Here is a 16,647-nt window from a genome sequence, read left to right as displayed (position 1 = left end):
TGTTATTGCCTCATTATTATTCTTTTTTGTTATGTTTCCTGATAATATAAAGGTCTTAGACTCTGTGATTTTTTTAAATGATATTGAAAGGAGAAAATCTCATAGTATATACTATGAATCTATTCGCCTACATTAGTGATTTTTCAACTGGGGCTAGTAGCACTACCTTAGAGTAAGTGAATGAGGTACGATTTTCATTGTCATGATAACCAGGGGTAGGGACAGTCATTTAGTGCTGGGTTTAAAAGTGCAGTACATGAGACAATCCCACAGTGGAGAAATATTCTGCCCAAAAAGGCCAGTAAATTTACATTAGGAAACACTGTTGCAGATAGCATAGCTGAATTCAACTTACAGAGTTAAGATTGAATTCTCTGCCTGAAATGATTTTGAGTTTACAAACAAAATGAAGACATAAAAAATTATTTTGCAGTTGTAGAGATGTGTTTCTGCATTTGCTGTTGTTGAAAGCATTGCCTTAACCAGGTGTGGTGGCTCAAACCTATAATCCCAGCACTTTAGGAGGGAAGGTTGCTTGAGCCCAGGAGTTCAAGACCAGCCTAGGCAACGTAGCGAGACACCATCTCTACAAAAAAGAAAAACAAAAAAATTATCTGGGTGTGGTGGTATGTGCCTGTGGTCCCAGCTACTCCAGAGGCTGATGTGGGAGGATCACTTGAGCCTGGGAAGTCAATGCTACAGTGAGCTCTGATTACACCACTGCACTCCAGCTTGGATGACAACACTCTGTCTCAAAAAAACAAAAACAAACAAAAAAAAGTGTTGTCTCCTAGGTTGTATAGAATCCTTTAAATGTATTTTATGTATCTTTCAATGAAAATCAGTGTAATTTCCCTCTTTTTTGCTACCGTTGAGACCCAGCCATCATTTTAGATATCTATATTAGTAACTGAATAAGTCCCCATTATTATATCAATGATTTCAACTGCAAGCAATAGAAATCCTGCTTCGAACTGTTTTAAACAATAAATAAATTTGCATGCTCACTTGCCTGCAGGTCTCGAGCAGGCAAGCTTTAAGACAAGCTTTATTCAGTAGCCACAGCTCTCTTTCTTTGTGATTCTCACATTGCTATTCTCTTTCATGGGATAGCTTCATCCCCAGACTAGTAGTAAGATAACATAATTTATTAATTTTTTTTTCTTTATCTCACACCTTAGCCGTTAAGCCTACAGAATTTCTTGGCCTCATATTCATATATGCCAGTGTTCAAAGGAAGTCGTAGAAGCTATATTTTTCTGTAGTCTTCTCTTAAGATCATAAAAAGTTTCCTTAGAAGATCCTAGCAAACTATTTTTTATATCTCATGAGCCTGGTTTTGAACCAAAACCAGTGGCCAGAGAAGTTCTCTGGCCGGGATGCCTCAATCAGTCGCTGACATGGACATGGGATTGCTATATTGAGTTAGACTAATCAGAGCCACTCACCAAGGGACTTCAATTCCCCACACTACCACCCAAAAACTACAACTACATAGTAGTGGACAGGGATGTCCACGTCATTTATTGTATTCATTTTGTATTAGTATCATTTTAGTTTCCTGTCCTCTCTTAAAGTTTTGTTTCTCTATTTCTCTTATACACACATCATCTTTGGATAATTTCTCTAAATATGTACTATACAATTCCTGATATGGTTTGGTTCTGTGTCCCCACCCAAATCTCACCTTGAATTGTAATAATCCCCGTTTGTCAAGGGTGGGACCAGGTGGAGGTAATTGGATGGTAGGGGAGGTTTCCCCATGCTGTTCTCATGATAATGAGCGAGTCTCATGAGAGCTGATGGTTTTATAAGTACATTTCATGAATTTTCAGAAACTTAAGGATTAAAAAATCCTAAGATCTTCCAGAAAGAGAAACCAGATTTTATACAATGAGTTAGAATGACTTCTCAACATTGATTTATTCTACAAATATTTATTGAGCTCCTACTTTGTGTCAGACAGTGAACAAAACTTTAAAAGATCCTTTTCTTCAACTTTCATTTTGATGTGAGGAGCAATACTGATATCTGGAAAACAGTAACTTCATAATTCTGAGAAACTATCATTTCCAACCTAGAATTCTATACCAGCAATAGTTTCTATTAACAGTGATGGTAGAATAATGATATTTTTAGACATGCACTAAAAAAAATGTTCCTTTTATATTCCCTTTGGTGAATTGTAGAATTTACCAAAACCAGGGGGAAACAAAGAGGATCTAAGATCCCTGAAACCGGCTGGGTGCAGTGGCTCACACTTGTAATCCCAACATTTTGGGAGGCTGAGGTGGGTGACATACTTGAGGTTAGGAGTTTGAGACCAGCCTGGCCAACATGGTAAAACCCTGTTTCTACGAAAAATACAAAATTAGCTGGTCATGGTGGTGAGCTCCTGTAGTCCCGGTTACTTGGGAGGCTGAGTCATGAAAATTGCTTGAACCTAGGAGGCAGAGGCTGCAGTGAGCCGAGATCGCCTGACTGCACTCCAGCCTAGGTGATGGAGTGACACTGTGTCTCAAAAAAAAAAAAATCCCTGAAACAAGAAATCAACATGAGAGAGAGAAAGGTGTCCCTAGAGTGATGGTTAATTGAGACCCTCAAAGTGACAGTTGATTTTAGAGAGCAATCAGTTCTGACTGGAGCATGTCAGAAAATGCTTCAACATAGATTAAATTGATAAAACATATTTTGACATGTTAAGATATTTGCCCACTTGGAATAGAGTTTGGAGTTGTATTAATTAGATTGTACTACTTTTTTACTAGAATTTGGAATTGTGTTAGATTAAGTATATAAAGAGAGGACATCAAAAACAAATATAAGTATGAATTATGAACAAACTATTGAGCAAGGCATGGAAAGTAATCATAGAAAATACTGCATCTCAGTTGTCTAGAACATTCTCATAACTAATGTAATGTAGATACTGAATTTAGATCTAACCCCTGCAAAATGATCTAACTATATTAGAAGTAAGGAAGGGACAGGAATTTTGTTTATAGTGGGGGAATGTGGTCAAAAAAAAAAAAAAAAGAGGGAGCTACTTATGTCCAAGATGGAGCAGCAGGGGATTATATTTAGCCTCCCACCCAAAACAATTTAAAAAGGCCCCAAAAATGGGAAAAAATATTTTCAAGACATTAAACATAAAGCAATGAAAGTGATTCCTGAGAAATGGAAAAGAAATGAAGTAAGCCCTTTAGTTGCACCTGCTTACTGACAGAAGAGCATTTCCAGGCCATGATCCAGAAAGGAGGAACCTAGGTAGAGCCTAGTGGACTCTCTGACTTGAAGAGGCAGAGCTGGAATTCCAGGGAGGCCAAGGTAGCCAGAGATTTCAGGCCAGAGGTCTAAAGGAGAGAGAGGAGAGAGCTACAGCTATTTGCAAATGATTCCCTGGAGTCTCCTGTTAAGTATTGATCATTTCATATATGTGAGGAAACTATCCAAAGTCTGGCAAAGAACCACAGGAAAGGCTTATGGGGGGAATCTCTAATGCTAACACACAGGACCAGGGGTAGTTCTAGTTTTCATTACCCAGAGTGGAAAACCAACTCATGGGTTATCAGTAGAGTACTATAATCTATAGAGTACTCGTTAGGTTTTGCTTCAGCCATGGGAAAAAAATTAACACAACTCTGATATCACCTAATGGGGATTAAAATCAAGATTCAAATAGGTCAAACTGTTTCCAGGTAATTTAAGAGCATTCCTGAATACAGAGATCAAGCATATTTAAAGGAATACAAAAATATCTAGACATCAACAAGACAAAACTATCCCCAGCATCTGGTGAAAAAATTTTAAGTATATAGAAAAATAGTAAAATATGATCAATGAAGAGGATTAAAAAGCCAACCAAGCAAAACTGAGAAGACACAAAATATAGAATTAGTGAACCAAATGTATTAGAAGGACTATTGTTACTATATGTTATATACAACCAGTTGAGGGCATGGATGTAGACCTATGGCTAACATACTTAATGGTAAAAGATTGAATGTTTTCTACCTAAAATAAAAAGGCAAGGATGTCTGCTCTCACTTCTTATGTTCAAAATTGTCGCAAATGGTCTAGGTAGTGCATTGATTCTGAAAAAAACAAATTTTTTGAAGTCATCCAAATTGGAAAGGAAGAAGAAAAACTATCTTTATTTGCAAGTAACATGATTATCTGAGTAGAAAATCTTACCGAATCTAAAAAATTCCACTCCAATATTTAAGTTGCAGAATCCTAGATAATTTTTTTGAGACAGGGTCTTACTCTGTCGCCCTGTCTCAGGGCTGGAGTGCAGAGGTGTGATCACTGCTCACTGCAGCCTCAACTTCCCAGGCTCAAGCGATCCTCCCACCTCAGCATCCCAAGTAGCTGGGACCACAGGCACATGCCACCATGTGCAGATAATATTTTCTTTTACAGAGATGGGATCTCCCTATGTTGCCCAGGGCTACTCTTAAATTCTTAGGCTCAAGAGATCTTCCTGCCTGGGCGTCCCAAAATACTGGGATTACAGGAATGAGCCACCACACCCTGTGATAAATATATAAATATTAATATATTTCTATATACTGGCAACAATCAGAAATTGAAATTAAATAATATCATTTACAATAACAACAAAAAATATGAAATACTTTGGGATCAACCTGATGAAAGATGTGTAAAACATGTACACTGAATAGTATAAAGTATTGCTGAGAAAAATTAAAGAAAACCTAAATAGAAGGAGAGATACTGTACTCATTGGCCAGAAGACTCAATATTGTTGTCAATTCTCTCTAAATTGACCTATGGATCCAAGGCTATTTCAGTCAAAATCCCAGTATGATTGTTTTTTAGAAATTAACCTGATAATAGAATTTACATGTAAATGCAAAGAATTTACCATAGCAAAAATAACTTTTAAAAAGGACAACGTCGGAATGTTAACACTGATTTCAAAATTTGTAATGTGACAGTAATCAAGATAGTATGCTATTGAAAGTCCAAAAGTAGACTCACACACATATATGGTCTGTTGATTTTCAGTGAGTGTTCAAGGGCAATTTGCAAAGTATACTTTTTTCCGATAGATGCTACTGGAACTATTGGATATTCAAATGCAAACTATTGACCTCAATTCATACCTCACCCATAATACAAAAGTTAACTCAAAATAGGTAGACCTAGAAAACTTGGGTGAAAAATCTGTGTCTTTGGGCTAGGCAAAGATTCTTAAATAAAACATAAAAATCATAATTCATAAATGGAAAAAAATGTTACCTTGAACTTCCTCAAAATTGAGAACTTTCAATCGTCCAAAGACATTGTTAGAATAAAAAGTTAAGTTGCAGAATAGGAGAAAGTATTTAGACAACGCACATCCCACAGTAAACTTTTATTCAGAATATATAAAACTTTTAAAGTTTAATTATAAAATATTAACCCAATTTAAAAAATTGTTTTAACAGATACTTCACCAAAGGAATATTATACAAAAAGGCATATGGAAAGATGCTCAACGTCATTATTCAACAGGGAATTGCAATTTGAAACCATAGTTAGATACCACTGCATACTTAGTGGTATAGTTAAATTCCAAACAAAACAAAAACTGAACATAACAAGTGTTGGCACAGTTGTGGAGAAACTGGAACTCTTATATGCTGTTGGTAGGAATATAAAATGCTACAACCTACTTTGGAAAATAACTTGGCAGATTCTTAAAAATTTAAACATTTATCATATGACCCAGCCATTCCATTCCTAGGTATTTTCCCAAGAGAAATGGAAGCATGTGTCCACACAGACTTTTATATGATTGCTCATACCAACATTATTCATAGTAGCCAAACTATGAAAGCCAAATGACCATCAGCAAGGAATAGATACACAGTGTATGCCATGCAATGGAATACTACCCACCAATAAAAAGGAATGAACTCTTAATATATACAACAGCATGAATAAATATCAAGATAACTATGCTAAGTGAAAGAAATCAGACCCACAAAAGTAAATACTGTACATTTCCTCTTACTTAAAATTCTAGACATACAAACTAATCAAAATTATAGCAAGGAAATGAGTAGTTGCCTGTGGTCTGGGGGGAAGACTTGCAGGCCATGAGTTAACTTGATTATAGTCACAAGTATATGCGTATGTCAAAACTTAACCAAACCATATATTTTAAATATGTGCAGTTCCTGAAACAAATGAAGGCTACATACTTCTCTTCCGTAGTGGAAAGTTAGTAGGATAATATTTAAAATTGAAAAGTCAAGAAGTAAAAATATTAATGCACAATTGAAGGATATAAAGTTTAAATACCAAAAGAATCAGCTAAAAGTTGACAGCATTTTTTTTTTTTTTTTGTAGAAAGCAGAAACTGGAACTGACATAAAGGATTTCTGGTTTTCATTAAAAAAAAAAAAAAAAGATAAAAGAAGTTTCCTCTTTAAACTATGTGTATATATCACTTTGGTAAAAAAAAAAAAAATACTGTATTTAAAAATAGGGAACAAAAAGGGCTTAATTATAAGATAAATCTGTGCTGGTTTATTTATCTGTGCAATTAATTTGCCAAAATGGGAATAAGGTTGACTTCAGTTTATTCATGTTAGGTATATAATGTGGCTGAATTTTATTTGATAATTGAATGTTTTCCACTTTGCTTTGCTGTTATAGAGCTGCCAGAGTGGTAAAAACCCAAAATATTTAGCCTGAAAGGCAGAACAAAATGCTTCTCTTCTTTTAAAACTTGTTTTGTAAAGATTAATTAAGCTTCTATGTAGTTATTTTCTGTACTTTATTGATTCAGGATTACTTGTACTCCGTAAATGTGTTGAATTATTTACACATCATGGGCAGCTAATGCTAATTTAGAACATACCCAGTGGGACCTCAGAGCCCTGAAATGCTAAATGTAATCTGGGGATCAGTAACATTCCATTCATAAAATGTGTCACCCACAGGTTAATGGAAATAAACAATAGGGAAGACAATGGATGGATTATGCAAATACACTGAAAAGATTAAGCAGGGGGAGGGGACTACAAGAACCCAATTTGTGTTTTATTTAAACGTGGATTAAGGTTTATAATATACAAAATGATTAAAGGTACTTTGCTAATTTGCTAATGCTCTTAAAAGCACCACTGCACAGAAGAAACTATCAAAATAAATTGGTTATGGCTTTCTTGTGCGTGTGGGTGGAGAGTAGCAGAGTATGTAGCAGCAAGATTAAGAAAGGACATTTTTAGCAGTAAATACAATGATAAATGTGATATTCTGTTAAAAAAAAACTTGAGTGACTAGATTTATATAACATTTATTTGCATCTGTGTGAGACTAATGAAAGTTTCACGAATATAAAATCCAATCCTAATATAAATTAAACTGCTGTTTTGTTTTAAAAAGGAGAAATCAATCCCTTCTATTAAAAAATAGTTGTATAAAACAAGTTAAACTTAACATATGTGCTTTTGGGGGAAATATGTTTAAATCATGGTGTGAGAAATATAATTTTATTATATCTGAGAAAATATGTCCACTAAGTGCCTGATTTGTGCAAAAGGACATGGAGATACATAAACTTCTTTCCAAGTTATTAGTTTGCAGATTTCTAAGTCAGACAAGGTGCCATCCTAAGTACAGCCCAGCTGCCTGTAGCACTTGATCCTGAGGTGGGAACTGCAGTCCTGGGAGGAGGCACTTTGCTGAATCTGGTTCAACAAAGCAAGGAGCTCCAAAAAGATGAAATGGCCCTGATGTTCAGTATTGTTTAAGTGGAAATTGACCTGAAGCAGGACCCCCTGGTAAAGAGCAATAAACCTGTTACCATCAGGTAGCCATGAAATTCTGAGTAGCCCACTCACTCTCCAGCCTTGTCTGACACTGATTTCAGAACATCCCCATGACCTGTCCTCCATTTGTTGGTGTGCAGTAGGAATATGTAGAACTAGAAATATTTGGGACAAATGACTGTATTCAAAAGAACTGCAGAGGGTTTATGTGTATTGTATGGGGAGGTAGAAAATTAGACATCATGGTAGACAGGCAAATGTCAGCAAAGTAAAGAGCTGGAATCTTGCTGTGGTATATGTGGCCACCCTAAACCACAAGTAGCCATAGGAGGAAATGAGGGAAATTATTTCATTTTCTCTTAGAACTTGAATAACAATTCTTCAACAAGAAATTATTGCAGAATGCATATTATCGCTTTACTCATGACCCTTGAGGTTCTTTTATTTACTGTATTCTTTTAAAACAAGTATCATCAAAACGTTTAAAACCTTTTTCATCACAGCTTATACTTTTATTGTTTAAGTCTTTGAAATCCTAGGGTTAGGTAAACTTTTAATAGTTAAAATTTCCCTGGATGAGTTCATGCTATAATATTTTCTGTTTGTTTCATGGTTCTTCATTAATGCCAAGTAATACAAGCAGGAATTATTTAGCAGTCTTGGGTATTAAATGTTTGACTCTTTTGTTCTTTCTTTTGTTTTTAAAGATACTGTTTTCCCTTTGGACGACCTGAAGGTGCTCTAAAAGCTACACTTTCATTACTTGAAAGGGTATGTTTGAACATTACTTTATAAATACTATTTGCTTTCTCAGTTGCTGTGTATTTTAGTTATTGAACTAGGGAGACAGACCCCATTATTCTATGCTCTCTACTGATTCCATCACAATTCATGAGTTTCTCACCTTTTCTTACTACATTCAGACTCTGTCTACAGCACTTCATTCTCCCTGAAGCCTTTCTGAAGCCTCACACTGAAATCCTATCCTCATATTATGGCATCTTTTTGGTAGTAATCATTTTTCCTACCTCTTTACTTCCCTCATGAAATACTTTTTTTTTCAGTTAAGAATAATTGTTTTTGCTTCTCAGACTTTACAGTTGTCTTTTATTATCCTCCAACTTTATTTGTACTTCTACCTGTCGTAGTCCTCATGCCAACAAGTTTATCATTTACCATTCACAAATATATCATTTCATTCATTCAATATTCATCTCAGAATTTCTTTCAATTATTCCAGTGTATGTGTTACCTTAAATGAATTCACATATTATAGAAATGTTTCTCCCCCACAAAATAACCAGCAAACAAGATTTTTAATCCAGGTGAAAAAAATCATTTTTTAAGGAAAATATATTCTCTATTCCTATTTTTATGACAACTGAAGTTTCAAAGAGCAGTATTTTTTCATCTGTCTGTAATTTTATTCATATACTTGTTAGATGCTAACAGTTAAATAATGTGGCCAACTCTCATTTCTTACCAGAATTAAAATGAATTTCTAGATTCATCTGTAGCTCGTAATTTGATTATTGTAATCCTGATTTATTGACTTCTAACACTTGATCTTGTCCATTTTCTGCTGAATTAATTTTAGATACTATATTGTTTATTAGCATCTCTATTAAAAAGCAAAGAGAGAAGACATTGTCCAGATATTACATCTCCATTTCAGTGATTTAAGAACTTGGGAGATGAGGACTAGAACTGATGATTAAAATGAGATCTCAGGATTACAGATTAATTTTATTTTTATATCCCTGTCTTATCCCTGATTATTGTGGATTGTGTGATAGAAATGTGATTGTTGTAATTATGTTTTATTAGAATTTTTATAATACTGAAAGCTGCACATAACTCAGATTTTTCAAAGTATTCATGTCATCCTATTCATTAAGGTATTATGAATAAAATAAAATCCTTAAGGATTGCTTTATTTTTTGGAACAACATCTCATCGTGGGTACCTAATACAGCTTCTCCATGTCCTGGTTTCCATGGCAGAGCCTCCTTTCTGCCCCCCAGCAGGGAAGACTTAGTGATGGCAGGATGCCCTCCTGCCCTCCATTGACAGGTGGCAGGATGAACAGGGACCTTTATTCCAGTTATAGTCACTGATCACATCTCCTGCTGAATTGAGACAGAAATGTTAAGGGTCATTTCTTCATTTTTATTTCTCTTTACTTACTGATATTGAAAAGTAAAACAAAAATATGCATGTGAATTCTTGAAACCTATGATACCTCGGAAGAACATGGGATGCAGCAGGAAATCGAGGTTGGCATCTCCCTTTTTGCATTTGCCAGCCCTTTACCTGTACTTTGCCAGAAAGTAAGTTTCTGGTTCCCAGATAATATGAAATATTACCTGGGAGACATATACATTCTAACTTTAACAGCCATTTTTGTTATGTAAAGTTTGTTGCCATGGGAAGTATAATAGTAACGTTCGTGGTTCCGCATATGAAACAAAATTAATCTTAAAGTTTAGTAATAATCACATTTAATGGTGCATGTATATTTTTTACTATGCACAAAAGGATTTTTCTGGCTGCAAAGTCTAATGTGCAGTGCTAATTAAAGTGCTAAATATTTGTCAGAATAATTGAATTTGATAGAGAGAGAATGATAAAGTTTGCTATTTTCAAAAAAGAAAACCTTGCCTAACAAAATATTTAAAATGTCATCAATGAGTAGCCTTTAAAAAATGTTGTCAAAGGTCACTGATACCTGGATGATTAAATAAATCAGGGATGATAAAATCCTTAGTGCTGAGGCTGACTTACAAGAGAATGAAATAATACAGCATGAAATGGATGTTTTCATATTCTTTCAATATTCCTTTCAATATAAGACATAGAAATAGAGCACTTACAAAAGCATTGTCTTCTCTATATTAACATTCTGCCATATGTTTTGTAATCTGAATGAAAGTAAAGCAAGAATAAATGCATTAAATATGCAGAAAGATAGTTTTACTAATAGTGTAATCAAAACTTAATGTGAGCAGTTTTATCACTATGAAGGTTTTAAAGAAAATTATGAGTCAATGTAACAGTGTTTATAAATACATTACATTTTGAATTCTGGATGTAATTGCATTTTCCCCTTGCCCAGTAATAACATTTTTAAAGGAAAAGTCCAAAAACACATTTTAGGAGCCCAACAGAGAATAATCAGTTATTTTTTAAAACCATAGAAAGTTTTTTTGTATTTTAACATTCGATACTCCATAAGCATTCATTTCACTAAGGCAAAGAGGTCTCCTTCTCCCTCTTTGAATACACTGCTGTGGTATTCACAGCAAATCACAATCATTAAAATTTAGTGAGATTAGAGGTCTTGATTTTTTTTTTCAGAGCTCGAAGATTATGCTTATTCTTACTGGAATTTTTGTTATTGTTCTCAAACATATTGCTCAAAAGACTCAAGGCTTTTAAATTAGGGATGTGCAAAACAAACTATTATTTGTCCCGAGAACTGTAATCTTGATCTGAAACAGCTGCTTTAATGGTGTCATGGGTCCCTGGAAGAAAAGTGACAGTCACACTGAATGGTGACCTGGTCTAGGGGAGGTTTTGATATGCATAAATTAGGCTTAGGAGGAGCTAAGGTGGGAGGATTACATTCTCAGTTGGGAAGTGCATTGCAGACCCATTACATCCCCCCAAGTTACCTAGGACCCCTCTCCCTAGTAATAGTCAGATCAAGGGCAATTTGTGTAATTTGTCTTTAGTATTTATTTTATGCAACATCTGTCTTTTTTCTTCCGTCTGTCTATCCCCAACCCTGCCCCTCACCCTTCCACTTCCTCTCTCTCTAGGTTTTAATGAAAGATATTGCCACTCCCATACCAGCAGAAGAGGTGAAGAAAGTGGTCAGAAAATGTCTCGAGAAAGCTGCCTTGATCAATTACACTAGACTCACAGAATATGCCAAAATAGAAGGTCAGTGCAGTGAGCAATTGTCGAAGTGGCAGTGAGAGCCAACAATGCCTATTAACTGAATTTTCTCTGAGAAGTCCTTTCCTTTCCTGAACAATCCTGTGCCATGGCAAAGGGAAATGTCTCATTAAAATCTCAGCTGGTGAACTGAAGAGCTTTTTCCTATTCATTGCTTTAATATGCCTCCTGGGACTCTGCTTGAATGAAAGACCCAGGATTCGTGCTTAAGTTGTCCTTTGTTCTTATTTTGAGTTTTGAAAAAACCAAAAGGTGTTTTCATGGGTTGTATTTTTTGGCAGTACTGTAAGTATGTCTAACATTTAAACTATAGGCAGCAAAATCTTTCCTGATCAGTAACACTGTAGTATTATGTAATTTTATTTTCTGTTCTGCAGTATCACTCAAAAAAGAAACTTGTTGATTATTGAGGGCTGAAATAAACTCATAGAACTTCCTTCGGTTTTTAATTGCTTGCAATGTATTGATGCATTTGAAAGATTAGATCTCTTGAGAGAACTGTGCTTTTTTTTTTTTTTTCTTTCTTCAGGCTTTATTCATTAAGGATACTAATTTTTTAAATGTTTAGAAATAAGTAGATTGGAATTTGTGGCAAAGTCACAAAATCAGCTTTTATTCAACAATTTTATTCAACAACATTAATTTATGTAATTAAAAGTAACAGGCCTCACATTTTTTGCTCAAATTGTCATAAAACTGGCTTACATAATAATACATGAAGGATTAACTAATAGAGGGAAAAAATGCAGTTAATGTTAAATACTTATCTGAAAATAAAAGTTTCTTACCTGAAAATAAAAGTAAATAATCCTTTATAAAATTTTAGTAACTTTTTATATAAAATGGTACTCAAGGAATCATAGATTTATGAAGCAGTTGATATTAGTATAGTTTTACCAAAATTCAGGTACGGAAAAAGATTGATGATAATTGTTTGTGTTATTATTCCTTTCTTCTCTCCAAATCTGGTCAAGCTTTCTAACAAGCATACGATAACCAACCTCCTGAGTGATTAACAAAAAAGCCATCTCATCACCATAGCAACCAATATTATATCACGAGAGTAACAACATGAAACCTCCTTAGTTACCATTTTAACTTCATTAATTATGATATCATGTTGTGTTAAAGCAAAAGCAATGAACATTTGATCATTCGGGGAAAGTGGAAGATAAACACATTGGGTTTCAGTCTTAAATACTCATTCAAATAATTTTCATGTTTTGGGATCATTGAGTATTCTGACACAGATTGGAAGAAATGATATTGAAATAGACATATTAAAGCCTTTCAGATCTGGCAAAGATAAAAGTTGTGGGGAACTTGAATAAACACCATATTGTTTTATGTAAATGTTATGTACTCTACCCCAAAAAACCTGTAAGAATCATTTTGCTCTCAACTGAGTTAATATTTTTGACTATTAACTTGTCCAAGGATACAGAAAAGATATATGCAGTGCACTTTATCTTTGTATTTTATAGCCACAGAATCCATTTTAAATGGATAAAGAACCTTTTTATTGTACACATAAAAACAAGTCTCTGTTAGACAAGAGCCTATGGTAGTACCCAATGGACAGTGAGCGGGAAACTCTCCTACCTTTTCCCTTTCTGAAGTCACTTCTCTCTTATCTCTGGTCTAATGGAAGAATATTCTGGAAAATGGATCCTAGCAACCCACGCTGGTAGGAATGCTGAGCAGTCTTCTTTAAAAAATAGCAACAACAAAATGCTTGCTCATTAAGTGAGAAAAACTTCCATGTTTTTCATCATCTCCCTCCTTTTTTCTTAAAAAAAAAAAGTATTTATGTTTTATCCTCAGGACTAGACTAAGAACCAAATCAAACTTAAGTTAGAAAAGAAGTGGCCTTTTACATTATATGAACGACAAGGGTAGAGTTTGCTTTTCTCCTAAATTCTCTTTTCTTATGTTTTAGGCCCAGCAGAAAAGGAAACAGGTAATTAATATTTCTGCATGCACAAGCCATTATTTCTCATGTGGTGGTGTGATATTTTTAAAGCACTTTGTTGAGACATGATTGACAGGCAAGCTGTACATATTTAATGTACACAACTTGATGAATTTGGAGGTAAATAGCTGTGAAACGATCATTGCAATCTATAGCATAAACCTGTTCATCACCTACGAAAGTTTCCTCCTGCCCTCTTTATTATTATTAATATTTTATGATAAAAATATTTAACACAAGAGCTACCCTCTTTGCAATTTCTTAAAGTGTACTATATTGTTAACTATAGGCATTCTGCTGTATAATAGGTCCCTAGAACTTCTATATCTTGAATAACTTAGATTTTGTGCCCTGTGAATAATACCGCTTCATGTTCTCTTCTCCCAGCCCCTAGCAGTGACTGTTCTACTCTCTGCTTCTATGAGTTTAACTCTTTTAGATTCCTCATATAAGTGGTATCATGTGTTATTATGTACTGTGACTGGCTTATTTTACTATTAAGCCAGAAATTCGTTTTTTTAAGGCTGAATAATATTCTATCGTATGCATATTTGCATTTTCTTCATCCATTCGTCTCTCAATGAACATTTAGGTTGCTTTCAATGAATAATGCTGCAATGAACATGGGAGAGCAGATATCTCTTTGAGATCCTGATTTCAATTGTTATGGTTGTATACCCAGAAGTGAGATTGCTGAATCCTTTGGAGTTCCATATTTTATTTTTACAGAAACCTCCATACTATTTTCCATAGTGGCTGCACCTAGTTACATTTCTACCAATAGTATACAAGAGTTCTTTTTTCTCCACATCCTTGCCAGTACTTGCTATCTCTTGTTTTGTTTGTTTGTTCATTTTAAATAATAGTTGTCCTAACAGGTGTGAGATGATATCTCATTGTGGTTTTGATTTGCATTTCCCTGAAGATTAGTGATGTTGAGCACCTTTTCATTTATGTGTTGGCCATTTATTTGTATGTCTTTTGAGCAATGTCTATTCAGTTTCTTTTTTCATTTTTAAGTTGGGCTATTTGGGTTTCTGCTGTTGAGTTATAGGAGTTACTTAAATAGTTTGGATATGAACCCTTTCTCAAATGTATGGTGTGCAAATATTTTCTCCCATTCTGTACATTGCCTTTTTCATTTTGTTGTTTCCATTGCTGTTGGTAGTGTGATGTTTTGTCATTGATGAATAGCTCTCTTTTTCTCAGGGCTTCTATTAGATCATTTTGATTAGGAATTCTGAAAATGCTTTGATTTTGTCAGAATGATTGCTAATGCTTTGTAGGTAAAGTATAGGCCATTCATCTCTAAAAATTCAGCAATATTTTTGATACAAATTTAAAGCAAAAAACCTGAGGCTATATGAATGGTATGCATTATGTTTTAAGCATATCCACCAATCTTACTTGGAAGCTGTCACAGATATTTGAAGGGCTCTTACAACAAGAAAAGAGGACCATTTTCCTTTATCACTCTTGAAAATAACAGAATAAAAAGCATAAATGCTATTAAATAAAAAGTAAGCAGTTATTAACTTTGAAAGTTGTTAATCACAGGAATGAACAAGGGTTATGAAATCCCATCAGGAAATTGCTAGGAAAGAGTTCGCTGAGTCGCTGAATTTTTTAACGTTGTATTATTTTTTTCTTGCATCCCTTATCACAATTATTCATTTAACTACGTGTGCCTGTTATGATGTGTTTCTCCTCTCTGTCTTCTCTTCAGCCCCATGCAGGCAGGGTCCTTACTGACTTGTTCACTGTTGTATTCCCAGCACCCACCACCGTGCCTGCTGACACAAAGTAGGCACTCTGGACTTTGGAGAGTGGTAGGAGATTAGTTAGTTCCATCTGAAAACAATGAAGCGAGAGACAAGTGATGAAACTTCCTAATCCTAGTTTTCTCATTTTGGTCAAATTTTGTATGCAATGTTATAAGCAAGTTTGCTTGGGTTGTTTTTAACTGAAGGCTTCTATTAAGGGCTCTATTTCTTTCTTTTTTTTTTTCCCTACCTTTTTCAATATTTGACCCCAGAAAGTGACAGGAACAAAACACTCAGAGCCACGAAGAGGAGAAAGAACACACCTACAATGACTGCTAAGTGCACTTTACAGAAAAATGAATTAGAAAAAAATATGGGACTGATTGTCCCCTCTTATGACAGCACATTGTAATAGCAACAATCCGATGCTCTTTAGCAAACTTTTTCAAACCTCTTAAGGCATTTTTCTCCCCTACAACATTCCTGTTGTAGAAACAGCTTTCATCCTAGTTTACAAACAAGAAGTTCAGGGTTGTTCGTGGCTTTCCAGCTGCCATGGAGTAAATAACTCAGCCAGCTGGGACTGGACTTAGGTGATCCTTAACCTCCAGAAGCTATGCTTCTTCCCCTGGGAGATATGAAAGGGTCAGAGTGCCCCTTTTTGAAGCCTGGGGCGGAGGCCATGTGTAGAGTTGCCTGATCTCCTTAAAGAGAGGAGAGAACAAAAGGGACTTGTCCCCTATAAACCTTGCTTCCACCAAACAGAAATCTTCTCCTCACAGTGACTTAGCAATCCATACCACTGGTCGACTGTACAGGTCGGCAACTCTAGGAAATATACTTTTATTAAAATTAAATGCTTGTTTAGAAAAGAGAAAAATCGGCCAGTCACAATGGCTCACGCCTGTAATTCCAGCACTTTGGGAAGCCAAAATGGGTGGATCACTTGAGGTCAGGAGTTCAAGACCAGCCTGACCAACATGGTGAAACCCTGTCTCTACTAAAAATACAAAATTAGCTCGGAGTGGGGGTACATGCCTGCAATCCCAGCTACTTGGGTGGCTGAGGCAGGAGAATCACTTGAACCTGGGAGGCAGAAGTTACAGTGAGCCGAGGTGGTGCCATTGCGCTCCAGCCTAGGCAACAAGAGCGAAACTCCATCTCA

At 35.2% G+C, this 16,647-nt stretch overlaps 1 protein-coding gene across 11 annotated transcripts in view; it reads left to right on the top strand.

Annotated features, from left to right (window-relative positions):
- CADPS2 (calcium dependent secretion activator 2) overlaps positions 1-16,647 on the top strand; it is a 567,091-nt gene that overhangs the window by 436,281 nt on the left and 114,163 nt on the right. For 7 of the 11 annotated variants that reach the window (XM_054687679.2, XM_054687677.2, XM_054687678.2 and 4 more), the window contains exons 15-17: positions 8,495-8,558; positions 11,609-11,732; positions 13,687-13,707. In XM_054687679.2, the coding sequence (XP_054543654.1) occupies positions 8,495-8,558; positions 11,609-11,732; positions 13,687-13,707 (209 nt within the window). The remainder of the gene's footprint in view (positions 1-8,494; positions 8,559-11,608; positions 11,733-13,686; positions 13,708-16,647) is intronic. The other 4 variants (XM_009454114.5, XM_001146755.6, XM_054687681.2 and 1 more) reach the window with 1 other exon arrangement.

This window comes from Pan troglodytes, chromosome 6, assembly GCF_028858775.2.
Source record: "Pan troglodytes isolate AG18354 chromosome 6, NHGRI_mPanTro3-v2.0_pri, whole genome shotgun sequence".
NCBI lineage: Eukaryota > Metazoa > Chordata > Mammalia > Primates > Hominidae > Pan > Pan troglodytes.
Note: the sequence above shows the minus strand (reverse complement) of the source record. Positions and strands in the feature narration are given on the sequence as shown.